Below are 27,911 nucleotides of genomic sequence, written 5' to 3'. Positions count from 1 at the left end.
ATTCACAAAGGGCAGGGCTTACAGTTCTATGCAACAATAACACATACGTAGGATTACAACATCATTGGAATGGTTATTAACTTCAAAGAATTGTTCATAATCCAATTATGATTTTTCAAACAGTGATTTTTCTGTGTCCCAGCTAGCAGTTATTCTTAAATAACCTGCACTACTTTCACATCAAGAATGTTTAGAGTTATCTGCATGTTTTTCTTTTGCTTGTAATCAGGGTACAGTGGGTTTGTTTATCAATCCTTCAAATAATTGAAACATTTGGCTAATTTCTGATGCTCTCTCTGCCTTTAATTTAAAGTGCATCTCAGGAAATTTTGTCTTGATTTCTGTGGTGACCCCGCCGTCCGGGGTCTCCCTACCTTAGCTCCTCCCTTTATCCTTCCCATGTGACCTCTGGTCATAAAGGTCGAGTCCCCTCTCCTTCCCGCTCATTTTCCTAGCCTAGACCTGAGCCAGCAGTCTCTTGCTTAATAAAGCCTATCGTTCCCCTCAGTCTTTTGTCTGCGTTATTATTGGCCCAATTTACTTCAGTTTGATTATTTGGGTGTTCCATTTTTGTTATTTTATTTTTTGAAAATTGAAGATAAAATTTAAATTGTTTATTTTTATCATTAAGCAACAAAAGGAGAATATTATTATTTATAAAACAGTATTTTAGAATCATTTAAAATTTTCAAATACCACTATTATAGTTGAGGAGAAAAATCAAGACTTGCTGAAAATATTACTTTTTTTTAGTTATCACTGTTGTCTGATAGATTCTTTGACAATAAAGATACTGAAATCAACTCAGTTCAGCTTTTGTACATTGAGGAATGATGTGTAGGGACGGATATTCTGCAGCCTCAGAATTATTACCATTTGTGAGCTTTTTTCCACTGTGGCCCCAAACGTAGCACCCCTCCTAGCTCTTCAGTTTATCAAAGGGCAGCAAAGCAGTTTTATCGGAGTAGGCCAGTGGTTCCCAACTTTTTTCTTTCCACTCACATACCACTTTAAGTCATCCCTATGCCATCTGTGATTAGTAAGGGATTGCTTCAGGTGGGATGTGAGTGGGAAGGTTGAGAGTCACTGCTCTGGACCCAATTGTTACTGAAATATTTTTCACAAGACAAATTGTCATTGGCCCATTTCCTTTGGAGTTGTGAAACCGTGCACATAATGAGTCACTGAGGTACAATTAAAACAGTGGTTTTCAACCTTTTTCTTTCCACCCACATACCACCTGAAGCAATCCCTTACTAATCACAGAGCACCTATGGCATAAGGAATACTTAAAGTGGTATGTGAGTGGAAAGAAAAAGGTTGGGAACCACTGGAGTAGACTGTTTGCTATACTGACAGATGGCCCACAGGTTTATCAGCTTTCAAAGTTGGCACTGTCATTAAATGTCATTGACAATTTAAAAAAAAACATTCACAGTCACTTGGAATTATTTTAAGCTTGAAAACATCAAGAAAAGGAACAGTTACATTTTTCAGTAATATTAAGGATGAGACCAGTTCTCCAATTCTTTGAATGAGACCATTGTTTTGCACCAGATTTCATCAGTAGCAGGCATCTCAGCTCATACTTCCCAGTTTGAGAATTGGAAAGTTTGTGAAACTTTGCGTTGGATTCACTGCCCTGAGACATGCGGACAAACGTAGGCAAGATCGTGCTTCAAATGCCAGCATCAGGATGGATGATTCAGCCCAACTAATTTTAACTGTCAGCTAAATATTTTTGGAAAACTTCAGAGAAAACCCAAAGAATTGCATGAGTTCTCGGGATGATATTTTGTCAGATGTTTTGGTAGTTCCATATCTGCATATGACTCAATATTTCCTCTGATAAATATTTTAAACTCTGATTACTTACTGGGTTTATTGTAACTGGATTGTGCAGTTTAGTGTTCTTTTAATCATGAAATTTTGTTCCAGGCAAAAACTTTTGACCAGCATTGTCAATCTTGTATTTGAGACTTTTCTCTCCTTTGCTGTGTTTGAATTGTATATGCATTTAAAAAAAAGAATTCTATCTTCAATCCCTGTTGAAGATGTGTTGGTAAGATTGTATGGACGATAGAATAATCTTGATATGTTACCCAAGTGTTGGGTTTTTAATATCATTTTTAGTGGTTTTGAAAATTGCTGGCAAAACCAAGATTGTTTTGCTTGCCCATTCTTTGTGAAGTGGTGAGCTCTCTTGTTGAAAAGAGTTTCAGGGTTGTATATGTCATTTATATACTCTGATAGTAAATCTGAATTTTGGATTTTGAGTTGCCATCCATCTGAAGAAGATAGTTGTGCAATGCTGTTGGGTAGAAAATGCCAAGAGAGAACAAAGATGAACCCATGGATGGTGCTCCCATTGCACAAAAGCTTTTGTTCATCTTGGCTCGAGAGGTCACAGATTTGAGAAGTGTTGTCACTGTAGCTTAGACAAGTAATGGTGGTGCATTTTGTAGCTGATACCCAGAATCTGGTGATGGAAGAAATGAATAATTGGTGGAAGGAGAATGGGGTATGAATGAAGCAGAAGATTTTGTCATGGATGGTGTTCAACCTTTCAAGTGTTAGGTTAGTGATGTATTTACAAAAGCAGATGTGTTTTCTGCCATCACAGTGCTTGTCCATGGGACAAAAGCCTTGTGGAGTTATTTGCCACATCGCATCCAGCCTCTGAACCACTTGTATAATTATAGAATATTTCTGAGATGAATCCATTTGAGCTTCTGGTCAGTGGTGACCATCAGGATGTTGATGGTGCAGGACTATTTTTTTTAAACTTTAGACATAAAGCATGGTAACAAGCACTAGCCCGTGCTGCCCAACCCCAATATGTTTTGAAGGGTAGGAGGAAACCAGAACACCCAGAGGAAACCCACACTAACGTGTAGAGAAAGTACGAGCTCCTTAAAGAGATAGCTGGATTTGAACCCAGATGGCTGGCACTGAAGCATTGTTGTACTCAACATTACAGTAACTGTGCCACCTTGACATTGGATGTCAAATCTAGACCATTATTGCCTGGAACTTTTGTGACTTGTCTAGTAGCAGCCCAGGGAATGCTTCTTATTGCTAAAGACACAAATGGCCTGCACAATTATCAGTGAATATCTCCAGTTCTGTCCATATGGTGGAAGAAAAACCACGATGAAGCAGTTGAAAATGGCTTGGACTTTGACTGTGCTCTGAGGACCTCCAGAGACTTGATCTCCAACAAGCACGAACAGGATGTGATATCAAGTGATACATGAGCCACTGCAGAGGCTGGAATCTGGAGCAAAAAATAATCGGATGGCAGAACTTAGAAGGACAAGCAGCATCAGTGGGAGAAGAAGAATAAAGTCTTGATGAAGGGTTCTGGCCCAAAGCACTGACCATTCTTTCTCTTGCATTGATGCTACTCCGCTGAGTAAGTTCCTTCAGCAGATTGGCTTTTGGATCAAATGCTAGCTAAATATCGAGCAATTGGTGAGTTTAAATCTTCTGTCTTTTGACCAACATTGTGCTGAAGTCTGAAGCTCAAGTGGTCCTGACAAAACTCAAACCAGGCATTGGTGAGCAGGTGTCGGTGATTAAGTGGTGCTTGAGTGCACTTGCAATGATTTGTCTGTCTCTTCAATAATTGAGCAGTAATTAACTCAATTTAATCTGTCCTGCTTTTTGTGGAGAGGCATTTTTTTCACCTTTGGGAAGTACCCCAAAGTTCACTGAGCTCATTAAATAAGAAAAATATAAGGCTTTATGGAACACATAGTTTGGATACAAACTCTCAAAATGCTAGAGGAGTTGTTTTCAAACTGCCCCTAAACTCACATTCCTCCTTAAGTCATCCCCCTGCCATCGGTGCTCTGTGATTTGTAAGGGATTGCTTAAGGTGGGATGTGAGTGGGAAGGGAAGGTTGAGAATCACTGCTCTCGACCCAAATGTTACTGAAATATTTTGCTTGAGAAAAGTGATCATTGCCCCATTTCCTTTAGCGTTCTGAAACCGTGCACGTAATGAGTCAATGAGGTCCGATTGAAACAATGGTTTTCAAACCTTTTTCTTTCCTCTCACATAGCACTTTAAACAATCACCTACTAATCACAACACAGATGGCATAGAGAATACTTAAGGTTTGTAATCCCAAAGAATCCAAAATTTAAAATAGCATGGAAATGTTTGATCTGACCTCTCATTTTAGCAGAAAAATCTGAAAACATTAAAATTTTGGATTCTTTGGGATTACAAATATTTGGAGTAGAAATCTGTGGCCGTATTTGTTTCTTTTCTCTGTCAAGCACAATGACATAGTGACTAGTCTCATCTAGAGATTTGTCATCCTTGGCACAGGATATCTGCCATAAATCTTGGTGTCCTATTAACCAACACACATTTGGCCTCACAAGACATTATAGTTGCAATGGCTGGAAAATTCAAACACTTCATTCTTTACTAAATTAAATATAGTTAAATAACTGCACTTGATTACAATAATAAACAAACGAGATGCATTTTAATCTTCAAGAAAATCTATTCGCAATTTATTCTGCAATAGGTTTTAAGTTAAATTATACTATATTCCCTCTTCATTTGGATCTTGATTACCAGGCTTACATTAATAAATTGGAGCTGAAAGGTTTGGTGGGGTCGAGGTGAGCTGGCTTCAGCCTATCCACAGTAAACAGCTCCCGGTTGCTGCCGATGTCCAGCGTGAACGTAAACCCAGAACGTTGGGTAACCCTGTATAGCCCCTTGTAAGATTTCTGCAGAGGTGTTGTGGGCAGGTCCTGCCAAATAAAATCGTACTCTGTGGAGTGCAGCTCACTGGGTATGTAAAATGGCCATGTGCTGTGTCTGGGTGGCGGTAATATGTAATTGAAGTCTAAGTCATATTTCCAACCAGCCCACAGAAAAACTTAGACACAAAACAAATACGAAACACACAAGACCCACAAAACTTCGATCTCAACCAAAGCAAAGATCATAAACAAAATTCAGTTCGTTTGGTAAACTGAAGCCAAAAGATCTCTGAGAGAGGGAGAGCAGAAAAGTTGTCTTGTGTTGCTTGCATAGAGAGGAACAACTGGCTTAGACCAGATCCTTCTGGCTGCCTTCGGAATGTTCATCCTTTTTGAAATCCCAACATTCTAAACTGTCTTCCAGACCATGACTCATGCTCTGGGCCACCTTTCACTCCACAGGACCCCCAGTGGTGGTTTATCATCCAAGTCCAGAAATTTTAAAATCATTTTCTGCACATGCTCAGTCCATCTCCCACTCTCTCAGCAATCCACCTTCACCTTCTATGTCAAACTGTCACTTTTTAACATAAAACCACACAACACATAGGTCAATACACAACACAGAACTCTGTAACAATACTCATAGCCACAGGCCCTGGACACGTACACACACTGGGACAGAATATAGAAATGTTTTTGGGAGATAAATTGGGCAGGTTTGCTAGTATAGGTCACATACAAACACTTTAAAACAAATCTTATTTAAAATTCTGGAGCTCTGCTGGTGCTAGACATGTTGGGGCCAAGAGTCAGCAGCAGCAACTGAGACTGGAACAGGACAAGCTGGCAAGCTTGTGGAAAACCCCATTTGGAAGACGGGTTGTGAGTGCTTAGTTCAGCCTGGTCAAAGCCCTTGTGGTTCATGCAAGAAGAGAGGACTGGCTGCCTAATGTTTTGCTTGAAATAAGAGAAACAAAAAGGAAATCTGTGGTGACCTGAAAGAAAGAGGTTATCCTCTGGAGAACCCTGACGGGGCAAGTTTCATCAGCAAATCACTGGAGTGGCTGATTAAAAAGGAATTAGTTGTGGATGTCCTGGAACAACAAATATCTCTCTGAAAACCGACAAGAACCTTCCTGAGCAGTAATCATTTACCTTTCAAGCACCAAAGCCTGGTGAACTTTATAAATGTTAAATTCTGTGCACAGTATAAGAATTGCCTGGAACCAGTGAATTTGGAAGAATGAGAACCAAAGCACTTTTCTGAATACACATGTGCACTTAGAATTAGAAGCGGGTTAAGTTAGGTTAGTTAAGTGAATAGTGATAAGTTAAAGTGTGATTCTGTTTTCATGTTTAAGGATAATTAAATTCACCAAGCAATTGTCTTGGTGAATATCTATTGCTGCTGGATTTTGGGGTCCTCTGGGCTCGTAACAACATAAACAGAATTCATGGTGGGCGTGGCAAGATGGTGTAGAGTCTAGACGTGTAATCTCGACCTCTCTGCCCAGACTTTTAAATACCTGTTTTTTAACCCTTTGTTTCCAAGTTTAAACTTTTTAAATTTTAGTTTAAAGTATTAAGGAATTATTATGGCCACTAATGGTAAAAAGACAATCTCAAGTTCAAAAGAAAATACATTTTTGAAGTGCTGAAGATTTGGGACCTAAATGAGTTGAAGCAACCCCAGGCTCAATTTCTTCATTGCTTAAATCCCAAGGATTGCCTGTGGAGGCTGAAAAGGAAATGCATCAGGCAGCATTACAATCTGAAGAAGTAGTTTTTCTTCGCGAAACAAGATGCGGGGGAGACCAGCGGCGACTCCCTGAAGAAGTCGGGATGACGTCGCTGGGAGTCCAGACCTGCAGTAAATCTTTTAAAATGCCTTTTGTTGAATTGCAGCAGGAGCTGCAGTTACCTTGTTCTCCCACCATGTCAGAGAGAGCAGAGCTGAGATTTACGGATTCACAATATATGCAATTAAATGCAGTTATTCAACATCTCTAATGAATGAGATGGTTCAAATAAATGCTGGTATAAGTTCAGAATTAAATATGGTTAAGACACGTGTGGATGCATCTTTTGAAGAATTTTTAAAAAATTCAGACTGCTTTTTTGGACTGTAAACAACAAGTGACTTCTAACACAGAAAAAGTGTTGAAGGTGGAAAAATCAGTCATAGAATAAGGAGATCGTGAGAAAGAGCTAGAAAGAAAAATAGATTATTTGGAAAATCAAAGCAGAAGGAATAATGTGAAAATTGTTGGTTTGCCAGAGGTATAGAAAGACAAGACCCTCTTCGTTTCTTTAAAGACTGGATTCTGCAAATATTAGGGCAAGAATTTTTCTCTGGGGGATTGGCACTGGAAAGAACCCATAGAGCTTTAAGAAGAATACCCTCAGCTGGTCAACCCCCAAGACCGGTAATAATTCGATGTCTGAGTTATTTGGATAGAGAAGCAATACTTCGACTTCCAGTACAAAATGCGATATGAAAAACCCCATTATTGATTCAGAATAGTAGTCTATTTTTATCCTGATCTGAGTCAAGATGTCATTCAACATCGACTTCGACTTAATCCAGTTAAAAAAGTTTTGTGGCATAAAGGTTATAAGTCTACTTTTCGTTACCCTGCAGTGTTGAAGGTCTTTTACGGAGACTATCAATTTCGGTTTTTTGAAATTGATTGTGAAGCAATTATTTTTTCTGACCCATTGCCAGATATGAGGACAAAGATGTAGCTCACCATTATCTCCTAAAGAAAAATTTGGTAGTTCTGGAAACGGAAGAAATGGCAGAAATGGGAAAAATGGGAATGGAAAGAGTCCACCTCATTCCGAAATGGGATCTTTGAGACTGGAGGCTTTTGGATGAAAAGAAGAATTTTCTTATTTTATTTTTTCTTTTGTTATTATGATACTTGGATGTTACTGGTTGTTTGGCTGGGGAAGGGGAGATTTGCACTAAGTTCTTTACTAGTCATCAGCCACTGGTGGATGATCCACACCCAATTTTTGTTAAGGGGATTACTACCTTTTGGTAGTTTTTTTTTGAGTGGGGGAGGTTTATTGTTTTTTATTTTTTTTACTTTTTTCTTAGTTTTTAATTTGTGATTTTTTTTTCCAATTGGAGGGCCTATATACGTTGATTTGAGTTTTCATATAAAGATATTATTGGTATTTAGTAATAATAGTAGATATGTCGAAGTTGAGGTTTGCTACTTTTAATGTTCGAGGATTAAATAGTCCGATTAAATGTAAGCGAGTCTTGGCGTATATTAAGAAAATGAAAATTGATATTGTCTTTTTACAAGAAACATATTTGAATGTGAAGGAAAGTGTGAAATTAAAAAGGGATTGAGTTGGCTTTGACTCCGTTGTATAATAATCAACATTTCTTTTTCAATACATAATCAAAGTTTATTGCATTGGAGATTTAAAGGTGTGGAAAGTTTGAGAGATTGTTTTAAAGAGGTTAAGTTTTTATCTTTTAGTCAGATGATGGAAGATTTTGGTATTGATAAGAATTATTTATTTCTTTATTATCAAATTCAATCTTTCGTAAAATGTATGTTTGATAGAGATATGATTTTACATGACTAAATTTGAGACTTTTCTTATGAAGGTACCAGAGAAGGGTTATATTCATCTATGTATCAAATATTACAGGATGATCTGGATAAAAAGGGTTGTGATAGATCTAAAATTAAATGGGAAGCAGATACTGGTTTTACTTTTTCTGAAGAGGATTGGTTAGATATTTGTTATGATAGTGTAACTAGATTGATAAATGCACATTATGTAATGATTAATTACAATTTTTTACATCAATTATATTTGACACCTGAAAAATTTAAAAAAATATGGTTTTAATTAATCAGATTTGTGTTTTAGATGTGGTGATATGGTTGGAACTTTTTTTCATGCTGTTTGGTCATGTATACATATACAATCTTTTTGGAAGAAAATTCAATCGTTTTTAGAATATCTGAATAAGATTAAAATAGTTTTAGATCCAACAGTATTTTTATTGGGTAGTTTGCAACCTCTGAAAGGCTTGGGATTAGATAAGTTTCAGCTTGCTTTTGTATATTTAGCATTATCTGTAGTGAAAAAATGTATTACTAGTACGTGGAAAGATACAAATATGATTGATATTAATAGATGGCATAATGAGATGAGATATTGTTTAATAATGGAAAAAAATTACATATGTTTAACATGATAATATTTTTTTATTAATAAATGGTTGTTATACTCAGAATATTTACATTTCAATTTATATTGATTAGATTTTAATATGTATATTTAACTTTTTTTTAATATTCTTTCTTTTATGGCTCTCCTTAGGAGAGTTGGCTGAAGGGGGGATCTTTTTTTCTTTTTAGATATTAAAAAAATGTTCATGTTTAATTGCTGTATATGTCATACATTATTTGTTTTCTGAACGAATAAATAAAGTTTAAAAAATAAATAAATAATCAGAATTCAATTGTTAATGACGTGGCATTCAACATGCTCCGAAACAATGCCCAGCCTTTGGCAAAGTCTGTAATAAGTTCAAAGGGCAGAATCATTGCACAAAGCAATGTTTTTCCAAAGGGAAACAAAACAGAAGTGAAAGTGTGCACACTCTAAAACACTATAAAAGAAACTGCTCTCGTTGGCTTGGTGGTGCGGAAAGATTATAAACCAACACAGTGAACAACCAAACGTCATCAGAGTAGAGCAGGACAAGTGGACTGTGTCATTGCGTACAAATGGAATAAATATTCCTTTCAAGCTGAACATGGGGGGAAAAGATCAGTTTGATCTGTGAGCGAAACATCAAGGCAGTGAAGATAAAGCCATACATTCATGCAAAGCTTACAATGGACAGAGCATTGACATGAAAGGTGCATGTAAACTCAAGGTGAAAGTTAAAGATAAGGAGCACCACCTCGGGTTCACAGTCGTTCCAGATGGACATGAATCACTGCTTGTTGACAATGCATGTGAAAATATAAGCCTTGTCAAGAGGGTGTAACAACAACAATGAATGGAACAGTGTAGAGGAAATACTGGGTCATTTTTCCGACATCTTCAAGGGGTTTGGAGTTCTACCATCCACCTTTAAGATACAGTTAAAAGAGGATGGAGAGCCAGTAGTTCATGCCCCAAGGCAGGTTCCAGGGCCATTAAAAAAACAAATTCAAGCAGGAACTCAACCGAATGATGGCACTAGGGGCCATAAAGAAAGTTGAGGAGCCCACAATATGTGTGAATTCAATGGTATGTATCGAAAAACGTGGTGACCTACGCAGGTGCATGGATCCAAAAGACCTGAAGGCCAATATAAAGAGGGAACACTATCAGATTCCAACCAGGGATAAAGTTACAAGTGAGGTGACCGGTGTAAAGTTTTTCACCAAATTGGATGCATCCCAGGGCTTCTGGCAAATAAAACTGCATGAATATAGGACAAAATACTGTAAATTTAATACACTGTTGGGCCGATACACCTGTCTGAGGATGCCTTTTGGAATTTCCTCAACTCTGGAAGTATTCCACAGGACAAGGGAGCATATCATAGAAGGAATAAATGGGGTACGTGTGTACGAATATGGGATCCACACAAAGACAACATAACGAGAGGCTCGTCGAAGTTCTGCAATGCATCCAGAAATATGGATTAAAATTAAACAGAGAAAAATGTCAATTTAGTGTGAAGGAAATCACTTATGTGGGAGATGGTCTGTCAGAGGTAGGTGTTGAGCCAGACAAGACCAAGGTCGAAGCAATTTTAGAGATGCCCAGACCCACTGACAAAAAAGGCATTGAGAGGGCTGGGAATGATTTACTTCATTGGTAAATTTACCCCAAACCTGTCTTCCAAAACAATGTACCTACGGAAGTTGTTTCAGGATAAATGTGAAATCAAATGGATAATTAACCATGAGGAAGAATGGGGACGACTGAAGACCATTCTAACTAGAGAATCAGTGCTTTTGATGTTCTTTGATGCATTCAGAAGGACAAAGATATTTACGGATGCTTCAAAAGATGGAGTCGGTGCTGTACTACCTCAGACTGTGGGAAAAGATTGGAGGCCAGAAGCATATGCATTCATCTGAATGTCTATATGCACAGATGGAGAAAAAGTGCCTCGGTCTGGAATATGGATTCAAGAAATTTCACAGTTATGTGTAGGTCCACCAACATTAATGGAAGAGGGGGTTGTGGCGTGATGGTGTAGGAGACATGGGTAGCCATCTTTCCTGATGGGGATTTGTGAAAAATCTGTTTTGAAATGCCCCTTTGAATAGATAAATTTTAAGAGAACTATTGGAACAACCTGAAACAACTATGAAAAAAACTAGGGCTCAAACAATGGGGAAAAAATTGATTTTATAGCCACCGTTGAGTTTGGAAAAGGTAAGGCCTTCCTTCGAGCTGGATCGAAGTGACTTGGGTAATATTCCTCCTTGCTCCCAGCGAGGACAGCCAGGAGTCCTGGGCAAGATGGCGCTGTCACAAAGCAACGTTCCTCCACAGAATTTGAAGAGTCTTTGCGCACGCGCACTTCTGCGCTCATGCGCATTATTCCGAGTATTTTTCTCCCAGGGGGATTTGTGTTCGTCGGTCCAGCAAGTCTGGGAATCGGTCTAAGACCCAGGGGTGGGGGTTAAAAAAGTATCAGTGGTAGAAGCAGAAGAACTGGGAGCAGGAGCGGTGGAAGAATTTGAAGAGGCAAGTTCAGAAGAAGAACTTAAACTTAGTGAACAAGAAGAAATGCAAGAAAAATTTGATGCAGCTCAGGGTCGGCATTTATCTGAATGTCAGGACTATTTTGACCAACAATTTCAAGCAATGTCTCAGCAAATTTCTTTGGGTTGAGGTTGATATATTAGAGAAAGATGTAAATGTTTTGGAAAGAGAGTTACAGAGGATAAAAGTACAATTAGATTCTAACAAATTGAGATATAATACGTTACAAACTTAGAGTTGAACATTTATTGCAAAAATAAAAATTTGAAGATTTCTTATAAACCCCAGTTGTTTTAGGAATTTTATTTTAAAAAATTATATACTTTTGAATTACAGCAAGATCAAAGTAAAATAGATGGATTTTTAATTAAGTTAAATTTACCTATTTTGAATGATTGGATTAAGGAATGATTGGAGAAATCAATCGATTTTAAAGAGATTATGCTAGTTCTTAATTCAATGCTGAATGGTAAATCTCCAGGACAGATTTCTTTATAAGAAATTTCAGAAATTATTACTTCCGTTGTTTATTGACATTTTACAGCAGGCAAGAGATACAAAATCTTTACCAGAATCTTTTTGACAAGCTATTATAAAAGTTTTTCTTCAAAAAGAAAAGCACCCTTTGAATCCTGGGTCTTAGAGGCCAATTCCATTATTGAATGTTGATTATAAGATTTTGACTAAGATTTTGGCTAATAGGTTAGCACAATTTTTACCAAATTGATTCATATTAATTAAGCAGGTTTTATTAAGGGTAGATATTCTGCTGATAATGTAACTAAATTTCATGGGAGAAATCCAATTTACCAATGGTCTTACCCTTAGATGCTGAAAAGGGATATGATATAGTGGAATCGTGTTTTTTATTTAAAGTGTTGGAAAAGTTTTGGTTTGGACCAATGTTTATAAGTTGGATTAAGGCAATATATAAACAAACAAAAGCTACAGTTATGACAAATGGGCTTTTATCTGAATCATTTAATTTAGAGAGATCTATTAGACAGGGATGCCCTCTGTCACCAGGATTATTTGCATTGGTGATTGAACTTTTAGCATAAAAGGGATTACAACAGGATTGGATGAATTTAAGATTAGTTTGTTTGCAGATGATCTTTTGATTTATTTAACAGAGCCACAAGAGTCATTGAAAGTTTTACAGCAGAAGTTAATACAATATTGAGAATTATCAGGGTATAAAGTGAATTGGAATAAAATTGAACTTATGCCATTGTTTGAAGCTAATTATTCTGTTTGTAAAGGAGTAGCATGTTTTAAATGGACCGATCAAATTAAATATTTAGGTATTGAAAGAGATATATAAATCATTTATATGCTTTAAATTATTTGCTGTTATTTTCTGTAATTAAAGAGGATTTAATTAAATTGAAAGACTTGCCGATAACTTTAGTTGGTAGAGTGAATTGTATAAAAAATGAATGTACTAGACTTCAATGAATGAATGAATTCCTAGACTTAAATATATTTTTTAACTATTCCTTGTAATGTTCCTAAAAAGTTTTTTTTTAAAGATTTGAATGCAATAGTTAGGAAATTTTTATGGAAGGGTAAATTGGCAAGAGTTTCTATTCACCAGTTAACAGGGAAATATGAATTAGGGGGATTACAACTTCAATTTTTAAAAATTACTATAAGGCAGTTAAAATTTATTAATCAAATGTTTGATTTTGATAGTCCTTTGACTTGGGCAGATATGGAATTAAACAGAACAGAAGGGATCAATTTGTTTATAAATAGAATGTTAAATTGTTAAGTTCTTATAAGTCACCAATTTTACCTCATTTGATGGATATTTGCGTTGGGATTTTTAAAAAAAAAAGAAATTGGTACTCAAAGGTTAAATATCTAGATAATCTGTACCAGAATAAACTTGGATGGGAATAATTACTGGCTGGTTATTGATTAATAATCGAACTATCCAGAGATTGTGCTGCTTCCTAACATGTCTGCTGCTTGTGTGATCGAATATATGATATTGATCTTTGCAAGTCATGGAATTCCACAAATTGTCTGCAGTGACAATGGTCTATGGTACAGCTGTAGAGAATTCCAGAACTTTGCAGAAGAGTATGATTTTTGACATGTGACTTCATCCACCATTAAATGGTAAAGCAGAGAAAAGAGTTCACATAGTTAAACAGTTGCTCAAGAAAGCACTAGACAGTGAATCAGATCCATACTGAGTTACAGAACTTCATCACTCGGAACATGGCATGTCACCCGCTGAGCTTCTGATGGGACATAGACTACGCACTACACTTCCCTACTCTGCAGACCCAAACAAGTACAGAGATGTCAAACAGAAATAAAAGTGTCTGCAATGAAGACAAAAAGCAAACTGACAAGTCAGCAAGAATCTTCGGGCCACTGGCACAACATGACAGACTCAGAGATTTTAAAAGTTGGGTCAAAAATTCCACTGCTCTGGAGGAAGTAAATCCAAGATCCTACATGGTCAGAACAGAGGATGATCAAATAAAGAGCATGCTGAAAAAGCTAGAGACATTACAGGAACATTACATCAGAGGATCCAGCCTGAACAACAACAGAAGAAACCCCATCAGTGCCAGACGGTAGTGGACCATCAGAGTCGACACAAGCACCTGTGTTAAGAAGATCCACACGTGTTATCAAAGCACCCGACAGACTGAATCTCTCAAAGAAAAAGAACTGCACACTTCAAAAATTTATACCATTGATGTGTGTGTTTATGCTTGTGTTGAACTTTAAATTGAAATGAATACTGTATTAAACATTTCAAGAAAAGGGAATGAAATGATTGAGAGCTAGTGATAATCCTGACCACTAGAGGGAGTTGAGTTGTTGCAGCTAGGAGTAGATTCAAAATGGATGCCTCCATGAGTTCTTTAGCTAATAAAAATATAGTTGTTATCAAAGAACCCAAGTTTCTTTATTACAACAAAAGAAACATCACACTGAAGACAACTGTGGCAAGCTAGAGGAAATTGCAGGTATCCTGGTTGAGATTTATGAGTTGTCATTAAGTACAGATGAGGTGCTGGGAGACTGGAGGGTGGTAAATGTTGTGCCTCTATTCAAGGGGGAGCTGCAGGAAACTCTGGCTATGTGTCTGATGTCTGTGATTGGTAAGTCAGCATGGAATTTAATTTGGAGCTCATGTTTCACAAATCTTATTGAATTTTCTGTAGATGTGACCAAAAAGACTGACGGGGGTAGGGCTGTAGACGTTGTATGCTTGTAAAGCATTCAAATAAGGTTCTTTATGCTTGTCTGCTTTGGAAGATTAGATTGCATCAGATCTAAAGAGAGATTGGCGAATGGATAGAAAGTTAGCTTCATGGAAGAAAACAGAAGGTGATGGTGGAGGCCTGTTACTGGTGGTGAGCCACATGGTTTGATTAGGTACGTGTTAATTCTGGCCATGACCAGCCTCTCGAAGCATTTCATCACAATGTAAGTTAGTACTACTGGGCAGTCGTCGTTGAGGCAGCTCACACTGCTTGATTAGCCCGATTAGCAAGTTGCAGATGTCAGAAATGTATAGAAAGCAAAAACTGTTGTCAAAAATTACAGCAGTATCTTGATCATTTGAGCAGGTGGGCACAGGAACGCTTGATGGAATTTAATACTGAGAAATATGAGGTGCTGCATTTTTGGGAAGTTTAACTCAGCAGTAAATAGAGGGATCTGGAGTATGTTGTTGAGCAGTGGGTTCAAGGAATATGGGGAGATGTTTAATAGGAACCTGAGGGGTAACTTTTTACACAGGTGGTGGGTGTGTGGGGGAAAAAGCTGCTATAGGAGATGGTTGAGGCAGGTCAAATTGCAGCATTTAAGAGACATCTGGACAGATATCTAGGTAGGACAGGCTAAGAGGGACTTGGGCCAAATATTGGCACATGAGGCTTTATGGTTGATGTAGCAAGTTTTTTAAAAATTTACTTTTAATTAATATGAATGTCTAATGAACATAGCAATGTGCCTAATTTAATAAGCTGTTCTATGAAGATGGTTGTTTTTCTGCTTGTAGCTTGTATTGTTGGAAAGGTGAAATTGGCAGGACAGTTCTGATAAATCTGTCACAGCTGCTGCTCCAAGTGTCTGGTCTTCTTAAAATTTAGACATATAACATGTAACAGGCCCTCTCAGCCCATGAGTCCATGCTGCCCAATTCAAACCCCATTAACCTACACGCCCAGTATATTTCGAATGGTGGGAGGAAATCGGAGTCCAAAGGAAAACCCATGCAGACATGGGAGAACATACAAACTCCTTATAGATAGCGTGGGATTTGAACGAACATACAAACTCCTTATAGATAACGTGGGATTTGAACCCAAGTCCCAATTGCTGGCGCTGTAAAGAGGTGCGCTAATCACTATTTTCCTGTCTTTATTGACGTGAAATGGGTCTTACTGAAGAAAGTTTGTTTTCTACTTTAAAATGAACCTAAACAAACAAAATTGAAGCATGAGATATCTCCCCAATGCCTAAAATTCTTCATTCCACCAGCACTAGTAGAAAAACACATCGCATATAATGTTCTCATGTGTGTAATTTTCCTCTATGATGTGTGTTTCTCTCCAGTTTGGCAATTCTGCAGCCAAAGCCCTTCCTGAGCTGTATAAAAGATCTGATATGCAAAATGAAGATCGAAGAGGTAGGTTTTTAATTTTTGGTTTATGTTTTGAACTTTGTCAGTTTGCATTAAGTGCATGTAATTAATTGGATTTGAAATTTACTTTAATTTTGCAGAGTATATTGTCAACATTCCTATCAGTGCATTAAATCAGTGGTTCTCAACCTTTTCCTTTTTACTTACATCCCAGTTTAAGCAATCCTTATGCCATAGGTGCTCTGTGATTAGTAAGGGATTGCTTAAGGTGGGATGTGGGTGGAAAGAAAAAGCTTGAAAACCACTGTTTTAATTGGACCTCATTGACTCGTTATGTGCACGGTCTCATAACTCCAAAGGAAATGGGCTAATGACAATGTTTCTCAAGCAAAATCTTTCAGTCACAATTGGGTCTAGAGCAGTGATTCTCAACCTTTCCTTCCCACTCACACACCACCTTAAGCAATTCCTTACTAATCACAGAGCACCAATGTCATCGGGATGACTTAAAGTGGTAGGTGAGTGGAAAGAAAAAGGTTGAGAACCAATGCATTAAACATAAAGAAATAATTGTATTTAGCACTCCGAATCTATCCTGTTGAGTGGTTGTGAAGGCAGGAGAAAGTAACAAGATGAAATGTTGAATTGGATAATTTACACCTGCTAACATATTCCAGCCAAGGGGTCAATCATGGTCAGGGACAGGAAAAACTTGACCTTCATTTAACATTACTATGTAAGTAAATTTAGTGAACTAAGGATATTTTGTGTTGTAATAGCATTTAAATGCAGGACTAATTCTTTACCAGCAGTAACCGTGAAGTGGGAAGAGATCATTGGGAAGGGGATAGACACAGTCTTTCTCACAGTAGTGGAACCAACAGGACAACTCAACTGAGCTCCATGATTGGATAAATTATGTAATTAAAGAAGTGTCTTTTTCATTAAAATAATATCTGCACCAACAACATAAGGGTTTCAGATATGTGTGAGCATATCCCGAGCAATGCCATTATCAGTGCAGCATACAGTTCACATTTAATGCTGAATATCCTTTTGCACACTTGCTTGCCAGGCATGTTGGATACTTGTGCTGCAGCTTTCTGCTAGTTTATAAAATTTTTAAATCGCCAAAGAAACTAAATAAGCAATGAAATTATCAACATGTTTTCACCAACTTGCATCAGGTGGCACTTTTCTTTTCCAGGTGACCAGTTGAGACTCTCCTCTCTCTTGAACAATCCTATACAGAGTTGCTTTTTATCATTGCATCATGACCTGAAAGACATCACCTCATTTAATTTGGTGGCACAGTGTCCTTTTCCAAACATCGCTCATTATACTCACAATCTTTATCAAGTCATTATCTCTTTTCCCCCTCCCTTCACCCCCACTGCCACCTGCTCCAGCTGTACTCCTCAGCCCATTATCAAGTGTGACAAGGCACCATCACTATTGACTAAACTGGCTGAGTCCTAAGGACATAACTGCCAGATTGGGAGGTAACCTTGCTTACCTCATTCTTTCAGTCTGTTTTTAGGTGGATACTTGTACCCCTGATGACAGCATTGATAGAAATGGCCATTACACAATGCTAGTGGAAAAAAAGGTTCTGTTTTCACAGCAAATTGACCTTCCATCAAGCTGTTTGGCACGACAATTGTGCTAAATAAGACAGACTTGGCAGAGAATAGCAAATCAAATCTGAGCAAAAATGAGGTACTGTAGATCTGCAGTGGAAGTATTACACTGCTTCAATCTGTACTCTTGTAGTCTGACAGTTTCTTCACGCTACATCACTATTGACTCAGAGGATCAATGCTGCCTCAGGGCGGAGGGGAGAAGGAGCAACTGCTAACATGGATTAAATGTTGTGTCACGTGGCGTGACATTTTAAATTTGGACATGCAGCACAGTAACACCCTTCCACATCCACAAGCTGTGCTGCCCAATTGTACTCAATTAAACTACAACCCCGATATGTGTTGAAGGGTAGCAAGAAACCGGAGTGCCCGGTGGAAACCCATGCAGACACAGGGTGAACATGTAAACCCCTTACATTTTGAACAATCTACAACTAAGCACACAATTGGAATGTCGACAGAAGGCATTGGTGGGGGGCTGTTCAATCCTGAGTGCCTACAAGTGTACAAAGATGTGAAAGGTCTTACTACATGATGTGCTCTTTTCTGATGTTGCACACTTAGCAGCGATGAAAGACCCTCATGGACCACTTCTCTAAGACAGCAAGGACTTCAAACTTGCCATCAGCCTGAATAATAAATGTCATTGCCCAGAATGTAGTGGAGACACTATCGACCACTACGATCTAGAAGTGGTCCATGAGTTCACACACTGTTAGTGACACTCTCTCCCCTGTTGCTGAAATCAATGGGTGTATTGGCAGAGCAGCATCTCTCCTTGCTCGACTCAATTCTCGCAGGTCTTGGAGAATCAGAAACTCTCCACGAAGACCAAGACTGCTGTGTACAATGCATGTGTTATCAGCACCCTCCTGTATGGTAGCGAGACTTGGACAGCCTACTCCAAGATGGAAAGGAAACTCAACAGTTTTCACCTGTACAGCCTTCGCTGCATCCTCAGCATCACTTGGAGAGTCAAAGTCCCAAATTCTGAGGTCCTCTCCCATGCTGGACTTCCAACAATGTTCACACTTTTAAGACAACACTGGTTGGGCTATGATCGTCGCATGAAGGATGGTAGACTGCCAAAGGCTATCCTCTATGGAGAACTAGCAATAGGGAAGAGGAATGTTGGTAAATCCCAGCTTCATTTCAAGAACTTCTGCAAGCGCGACATGAAAGCCTTAAAAATCCACACAGAGTGCCTGGAGGATACAGCAGATGACCGCAACAAATGGGGAGGTACTCTTCAATCACACCGAGAGCGAGGCGAAAGGGTGTCTTGAGTCAGTTTGAGGAGCGGAGAGCTAAGCGAGGAGCTCAGCGGACAGCAATTCAATGATGCTCTATATTTGCAGGATAGGCCTCCACACCCACAGTCAACGCTGCTAAACATACAAGTGACTAACAGTGGCGCAGTTCCCCATGGTCAATCACAACTGATGGAGGCCAAGAAAAAACAAACCGATCTTGCTTAGATCATATCATAGTACTGTAGTTTTGCCACATCTCATGGTGAATGTTAAACAGCTATCTGAAGGCATTTCTAAGGACCTCGATACTCGATGGTGGTGGTTGAATGTGGTAAAATGAGGCTGAAATATATGCAGACAAATAAGATGACTGGATGATCCATTTCAGATTCTTTTTGGCATGACCACAATCACAAATGCATCCATAATTTTCTTCACTCCAGGTGGTATTCAGTAATGGCTGAGTGCTTGGTACAATAAAGGGGTTGGAACCAGACAAAGAGCTATTTCTAGTACTGAAAATTCTGCTCTGAAACTAACTGAGCCTCAAGCAAATTTGTTTCAAGTTTAGGTATAATATTGGAATTTACCCAACACTTGGAAGTTGCCTGCACATAATATGCCTTTTCCAAAGATCCTTTGAAAAATTAAGAACTCATGTGAAGGCATTTTTTTGTATTAAGTAACTTGTTGTGAAATGTGCACCTGTTTCCTCTTAATAAAATGTAGTGCTCTGGTTCCAGTTCTCCAACTTAGAAAGAAGTTGTATACTGTAGTCACTTTAGTTCATCTATTTAAAGAAACTTGTACAGTTACTCCACCTTCTGTTCAATGGAAATGTAACCATTTGATTTTTTTTTGAAAGAACATTCTTTTCTCTGGAGTAATTTTGCACGCTGTCAGCCAAATGTAAAGTCATTCCATTAAAAGAATAGAAGATAGTATCATCATGGACCAGAATTTTCATGTACTGTGAGTTTTCTGCATTTTAGCAAAGATTAAGAAGCTTCAAAAGCAACAGGCCAATTCAGCCCTTCAAGTCCATGCCACCCAATTTACACCCCATTAATCTACACCCTGGTACATTTTTGAAGAGTGGGAGGAAACTGGAGGCCCCGGAGAAAACCCACGCAGACACAGGGAAAACAAACAAACTCCTTACAGACAGCGTGGCATTCAAATCCGGGCCCAATTGCTGGGGCTGTAAAGGTGTTGCGCTAACTGCTATGGCAACCGTGCCTCCCACTATTTTATAAATAGCTAATGCTTAAAAGTGTAATGCAGTGGTTCTCAACCTTTTCCTTTCCACTCATCTACCACTTTAAGTATTCCCTATGCCATCGGTGCTCTGTGATTAGTAAGGGAATGCTTAAGGTGGGATGTGAGTGGGAAGGGAAGGTTGAGAATCACTGCTCTAGACCTAATTGCTACTGAGATATTTTGCTTGAGAAAAATTGTCATTGGCCCATTTCCTTTTGAGTTGTGAAACCGTGCACATAACGAGTCAATGAGTTACGATTAAAACAGCAGTTTTCAAACTTTTTCTTTCCACCCACTTACCACCTTGAGCAATTCCTTACTAAGTGGTGCTTTAGGTGGAAAGGGAGATCATCTTATTGGTTACATATTTAAGAACCGTATGATATAGGACCAAAGAAAAATATACAGCTCTTCCAGTTAACCATGTTCCATCTTGTGGCAGTCCTGCTTTACATCATTAACCATTTTTCTATACCATAAGACCTTGCTCTGAAACAATTATTAGCAATTACAAGCTAGTTTTACTTCACTGAACATTTTATTTTAAGCTATTCTCCAATTGAAGAAATGTTTAAGATTTCTTTTTTATACATAGGGTGAAGTAGGATAATGGTTTTGAAAACTCCAAAACTAGCAACCTTTGAAGATCTAGATTTGCCTTTGAAAGGGATTGCATTCATAAATCTAGGACAGGATCTGTCCACATCAAGGTCTTTAATAATCCCTGTCAGTATAAAACAGCTGGAAACCATCTGGCATCTACTCTTCAGTATCACTTTGAAGGAATTTCTCATGTAAATTAAACCGACTTAAAAGCACATCCCTGTGTAAGTCATCTCTTGTACTGAAGATCTCAAAAGCTCAATGAATTCCTTGTGCAAAGTTACTCGCCTTGTTCCTATAAACTGATATTTTAGCTGTTTGTTAAGATCCAAGTTACTTTTTCATGATATAAAATAAAAATAAGATGGCTTAATGAAATGTAATGAAATTCATCTGCAACTTGAATCAAGTTTTCTTGAAATACTGATGTACAGTTATACATTAAAGTCAAATGTAAACTGCTAAAATGTGTTCTCTCTACCACTAATTTATTTAAATAGCATTATTAATTATTGTGCTGCAGTTGTATTTTGGTTAAAACTCATTTTTCAAAAGCTGATTATCATTTAATTTTCTCATAAGCCCCTTTCCATTTGCGTTCCACTAAGTTGGCATTCAGTGTCCTGGGATAGGAATGGGGGTTTGGCTGTTCACACCTGACCACTCCTAACTGGGACACTGAACGCTTTCACACTTGCAAGGACCCATCCCCGGGATTAGGACCATTCTACCTTCTACCAGTGACATCATGATGTATCAAGTGATGTTATACCTGCCCTTAATCCTGATCAATGTATTATGATCTTATATTTGAAAAAAATTAATCATCCCTAATTATAATGTGATTAAGCTTTATGTACAGCACAGTATGAGCCCTTCAGCCCCTGTTGTTGTTGTGCCGACCAATATAAACCTTTATAAGGGACTGTGGGAAAGGGTTAACAATAAATAGCAATAGTGGACAATTTTTAAACAAGGTGAGAAAGTTGGTAGCGCTATAAGCGCAAAATTTATATAGCATGGGAAAGTTGGTAGCACTATCGCATAAAATTTATAAATACCATGGGAAAAAGTGAGGGTGGGCCTGTCCTCCCAGAATGCCATGCAGCAGAGAAAGGGCTGTATGTACAGCTGTATGTAAGAGGCATTCATGGAGGGGTTTCTCTGCCGCATGGCATATTGGTCTTTATAAATTGTGCTCTATAGCGCTACCAACTTCCCCACACTGTTTAAAAATGTTCTTTTATTGCTATTTATTATTTATTTTTCTCTCCCCTCCTTCCCCCACCCCGCCGCTGCAACTTTTCCACGGCAAACTTTATACCTTCAGTTTAATCTTCCTTAACTTTACTGAACTCGCGCAAAAACTTTGATCATTTCATCCCACAATGCAATTACCCATTTCACACTTGCCCAGTTGCAACATCAGCATCTGCAGACACCAGGGATTGTACTAGGGGTCGAGGCCATCAATCCCTGGCATGAGATGGTGTCATCTGACGTCGGCATTGAACTGATTTTGCTTTCATACTAGGCACTTTAAAGGCTGATTGGCATTTAATTCCTGGGATCACTTTGCAAGTGTGAAAGGGTCTATTAATTCATTAAAACATATGCCTTGCAAGTTCTTCATCACTTATCCATTGCACAATTAACCTTGACAACAGAATAACTTTTAAGAGGAAAGGTACTTTAGCTTTCTTTTGTAATAAAAGATATCACATCAACATACATTTCACATTAGATGAGCCCTTTAATGTACAGCTCACACAATCACATAAACATAGAAAATAGGATCAGGGATAGGCCATTCAGACGTACAAATATAATCTAAACTCATATTCTCTCTTCAAATTTTGTCCCTTGATCCCTTGACCCACAAGAACAATATCCATTTCCTTGATGGATATGTTACTGTTGAGCTCTAACTTTGGTAGAAAGAATAAAGATGTAGAGAGAATTCAGAAAATGGTGATCCAAAGGGTCTTGTGATTGCCTAAAGGTTAACTTGCTGCTTGAATCTGTAGTGAGAAAGGCAAATGCAATGTTAGCATTTATTTTGAATGGACTAGAACAGGGGTTCCCAACCTTTTTGTTCCTCTGTACCCCTTGGGCATTTTTTAAGGGTCCCGTGTACCCCTAAAAATTAAGGATTAAAAAAAACACAACATTGTGCAATCTGACTGCAGATTACAACACCATGTATTGTACAGTAGTGGTTACTCTCTCAGACCCAATGTACCCCCTCAAAAGTGCAAATGTACCACTGGGGGTACATGTACCCTAGGTTGGGAACCCTTGGACTAGAATATAAAAACAAAGATGTGATGCTAAGGCATTACCATTGGAATATTGTGAGCAGTTGTGGGTCCTGTATCTAAGAATGGATGTACTGGCAGTGAAGAGAGTGCAAAGGAAAGAGAAACAATTGCATTTGAGTTGAGCAAAACCTGGAAGTCTGCGAATACCGTGATTGTAGTAAAAACACAGAAATGCTGGAGAAGCTCAGCAGGTCTCACAGTGTCCATAGGAGGTAAAGATGTCTAACTGACATTTCAGGCCTGAGCACTTCAAAGTATGAGTTAAAATGCAGGCAGGTGCCCAAATTAAAAGGCTGGGGAGAATGAAAGAAAGAGCAGGGTGAGGAATGCAGACCCACAGACAAGGGTAATAACTGGGTATGGATTGGAGGACAGGGGACCAAAGGGGAGAATTGATTGGGAAAGAGGTGGCCATGTGAATGCAGAACTGGAAGAGGTGAGATAGAGGGAAAGGGAAAATGAGCAAGGGAGCTCATGGAAGGGAGAAACAAGGATAGAAGAGGGGGAGGGGGTACTACTAATACCATCATGTTGGAAGGCACCCAAATGGTATATGAAGTGCTGTTCCTCTAATCTGTGGGCAGCCTCAGTCCGACAGTGCATGAGACCATGGACAGATGTGCCAGCACGGGAATGGGGCAGGGAATTGAAATGGGTCGTCATTGGAAAATTTGAGTTGAATACCCTTTGACAGAAATGGAAAAGCAAGTAAACAAGTTAGTTTTGATACATAGAAGATGGACTAAGGGATCGGACAGGGGGGGGGGGGGGATATCTCTGATAGAGTGAAATCAGGGTGGTGCGTGTTGATCAGTGTGTGATAGGCTAATTGCAGGAATTGGAAGGTGAAATGAAAACGACATTGTGAAATACTGATCATCTTGTATTGATGGAAAGAGAGAAACAGCCAATATTACAAATATTTCCTTTGCCCTACTTAAGCAATTGAGATGCTACCTGGCCTGATGAGTTTTTCCCTAGTCTACTCACTTTGAAGGGCCATGTATAATTTGCAGCACCTTTGACATTGGCATGCCTGCTTTCAGTCAATGGTGTGCAAAGACATCCAGACTTCGTTGTTCTTCCCTCTTTCTTCATCTACTGCAGTTCAAAATATGATTGGTCTTTTTATGACCACCAAAGTAGACGATCTTATCCTCATTACACTGTATCAACCATGCATTTGTACAGCCCCTCCACCTATCCAAATATATCTCCTACAACTTCTTCATAGTTCACACTCCCACGCAGCTTCATGTAACCTGCAAAGTGAACACTTGGGGTCCCAGCAATGATCTCTGTGCTACCGATCTGGTTGCTGTCTGCATGCCATGTGGAAAATGACATGTGTATCCCTCCTCTGTTTCCCTTGAGCCAACCAAAGGAAGAATCATTAATTTTTGTTTTGTGTGGAAATGGATTTGTTCGAAAAACAGTTTCTGAACTAATGATTTTTGGTTTAACATTCAGTTTCTAGCTCAAATTGGCCATCTGGAGGTACAGCATCAGTTGGCAGTGGAATAAGATGCAAAGGCTCCACAGATGTGTACAGTAAATTTAGGCCCGTGAAACGTGTTTCACCTCTCAAACATCAACCAGAAAATCCTGAAAATGACAAGCAGACTGATGAGCATGAACTCAAGGGTGATTACAAAAAACAAGAGGATGCTGAAAATCCAAACCTGTTTAATACCTTGTGCCATGTCAATGGGCAGTGCTTTAGGATCAAAGATGCTCAGGCCAACACTTTGCTTGATGAACTCGAACACTATGATTTAGATATGGATGAAATTTTGGATGTGCCTTATATCAAATTAAGCCACTTTCCTTCACAGAAATGTAGTCCTTTCAAAAAGGCTGCCTTGGAGAGTCAAATAGGCATGAGAGATGATGGCAACAGGACCTGCTCAGCAGTGAAAGCTGAGAACCCTTCAACCAACTTGACACAGTTTTGCATTTTGTCACCAGTAAATAGTTTAGAGTTGAGGAAAGCAAAAGCAATGGCCATAAACCAACAAGGGCAAGCAATTGGAAATTTAGAGGGTTCTCAGTCACCAAATAACTGTGACACTGTGCATAATGCTGAAAGCCAGGATAAACACTTGATCAGTGGGACTTCAAGTTTGTTCATTCATCCATGTGGACAAAAAGTTGGCAGTGCAATATCAAACTCTCACACAAGAACATTGTCTCTGCAGTCTGCCCTAGAAGAAGGAAATGTTCATAATAATGGGATAACAATAGGAGGATCTGGTGAGAATGATGAAGCAAAAAATGTTAAAAGCATTTTAAATATAGTAAGAGAAGGACAGATATCGCTGTTGGTAAGTATATGATTGGATGTCATAGAAACTGTGAACAGCTTACAGAGAAAAATTGTAATATGTTTTAATTAAATTTGCTAAACATTTTTTTAGTTTTGGGGCTAAGGTGATTGCATTTTTTATGCTGTGAAATCTTACGATATTGCAAGGATTTTTCTGCCCAATTGCTGTAGAAAAGCCATTAAAGGTTTATTTTTGTCTTTCATTTTTATTTGCTGATTAAACCAAGCAGTTTCATTATTCATACAGTATCAGTGTCTAAATCTTTAATTGTAATTGAAGAAGTAGCATATATGTGTTTAGTTTTTCCAATATTTAAAAGAAAAGATGCATTTTAGATCATTAATAATACCAAAGATATTTATTTTAATCATATTAATTACAGTCGACCTGGTTCCTATAATTGCCATGGTTTTCCCTTTGTACAAAATGCTGCACACTCAAAGTAGAAGCATAACACCTAAAAATATGCTTATATACTAGATAATTAATCAGCGCATTCAGTTTTAGATCATGGATTAAGGAAATAGCAGACTTGACAGGTTGTGGCATTAACTGGCATAATTTGCAAACCTAACTGGAGTGATGCAAAAGCAGTGTTTAATAGGAGGTTTGTTAACAGAAAAGTTGAGAAAGTGATGCATGCTGAACTTTCAAAAGAAAGGGCAAAGGGAAAGTGCAAGAAATAGACCTTCTGCTTTAAAGTTGCAGTTTTGATTTGTAGTCAAGTAATTTAAAACGGCAGAGTAATATTTTTGGATGTGATATTCATTTAATATGCATAGTAAAATTATTTCATATTTGTCACAACCAAGTTGATCAGCTTTCATATTAAGTTTGATAAGGGGGTAAAAACATAATTCCAAGATGCAATGAGTGTATTTATGTAATGTTGGAGTCTCAGTAAGAAATGTTCGTGGACAGCAATATTGCTTATGCTCACAGGAGAAAGCAACTCCATTCATTTTACAAATCTTTAGATTCTACATTTACCAGTCAACCAGCAATTTAGCCTCATGAATTTTTCAGAAATTATTATCACTATTACAAAGGTTAAATCTGCCTATTTGACTTGAACTGCTTGATACCAATTAATTTTAGATTAAATCCCATCAGGCTAATATCAACGTTCTTTTCAAATAGTTCCTGATTTTAACAGTCAAAATCAAATTGTGAACCCCAAAAATCTGATTTAAAAAAAAGTGATGGGTAACACAAAAGACATGAAATTTAACTGCAAAGGCTAAGTTTTAAAAATAACCACATTATTATAACTTGCTCTCCTTTTTCTGTTATCCATATAACTACTAGCCACATTTAACAGTAGACAATCTGGAGAAGATCCATGATGAAAATGGAAATAATCTACTGCATATTGCAGCCTCTCAAGGACATCTTGAAAGTTTGCAGCATCTGGCCACATTAATGGCAGAAGACTGCTTGACAGAGCGTAATAATGAGAAGCTAACACCATCTTCATTTGCAGTCAAGGTAGGTCATGTGAAATAAAAGAGAAAATGTTGGAAATGCTGGTGCTTGTTGGTATGTTTTTTTAAATTTTTTTCAAATTGGCAGCTGTCCCTTGTTTTTGTTATTATTTCCTCATGTACTAAGATATTTGATCTTCTCCAAATCCATCATCACGTCTAAAATAATCATGTTAAAGAACCTTTGAAAAGATACAGATATTTTGGAGAACCACATGTCTTGAGTTCCTGAGAAATGACATATACAAAGCTTTTAGATGTAATTTGAGGTCCAATCATTATGTCTGTATGCCTTTAGGAAGGAAAGCTTGAATGCCTTCGTTGGCTGATGAGTGAGACAGAAGCAATTGCTGAACTGAGTCCTTCAGATGGTTACCCTGCTCTTATACATTATGCAGCCTGCTACGGTCAGGTAGGCCTGGGTGGTAAAAATTTTTTTTAAAGTTTGTTTGTGATCTCATGCCATTATTAGTCCTATTGGTTGTCCTGTACATTAAATTTCACATGAACTACCATTCATTCCCAACCTCCAACAGACACAAAGAGGAAATTAGATTCATTAACACCTGCTCTTTTAGGAACATCGCGAGTGAATGATACCAGATCCATGGTACACCTTAATAAAGCTACCAATACATGTACAAAACCATACATGTAAATCGTGATGGCAGCTTGTGGTATTATTCTGTACCGTGAGCAGCAGGAAGAACATTCTCCAATCATTGTATGTTGGGTTGATTTCTTTTTGCTGTTGCTATAATTTGACAAGTGCTTAACACTTTCTGGAGGTGTTTCATTTTGTTGCTCTGTTGGAGATCGGGTAGTAAGTGCTGGAAAAAAGCTTTTAATGGCTTCAACCTTTTGCCCAAAACAAGTTGCTCCCAGGCATGACTCTGTTGTGCAATCATTCAGTATAAATAC

The 27,911-nt window shown here is 38.1% G+C and overlaps 1 protein-coding gene across 3 annotated transcripts in view; it reads left to right on the top strand.

The window, feature by feature from the left end:
* Nucleotides 1-27,911, top strand: part of sncaip (synuclein, alpha interacting protein) — a 111,336-nt gene that overhangs the window by 50,191 nt on the left and 33,234 nt on the right. For 2 of the 3 annotated variants that reach the window (XM_069893605.1, XM_069893597.1), the window contains 4 exons: nt 16,072-16,144; nt 24,650-25,503; nt 26,815-26,994; nt 27,289-27,402. In XM_069893605.1, coding sequence (XP_069749706.1) covers nt 16,072-16,144; nt 24,650-25,503; nt 26,815-26,994; nt 27,289-27,402 — 1,221 coding nt within the window. The remainder of the gene's footprint in view (nt 1-16,071; nt 16,145-24,649; nt 25,504-26,814; nt 26,995-27,288; nt 27,403-27,911) is intronic. The other variant, XM_069893615.1, reaches the window with a different exon arrangement.

Source organism: Narcine bancroftii, chromosome 1 (genome assembly GCF_036971445.1).
Source record: "Narcine bancroftii isolate sNarBan1 chromosome 1, sNarBan1.hap1, whole genome shotgun sequence".
Classification (NCBI taxonomy): domain Eukaryota; kingdom Metazoa; phylum Chordata; class Chondrichthyes; order Torpediniformes; family Narcinidae; genus Narcine; species Narcine bancroftii.
Note: the sequence above shows the minus strand (reverse complement) of the source record. Positions and strands in the feature narration are given on the sequence as shown.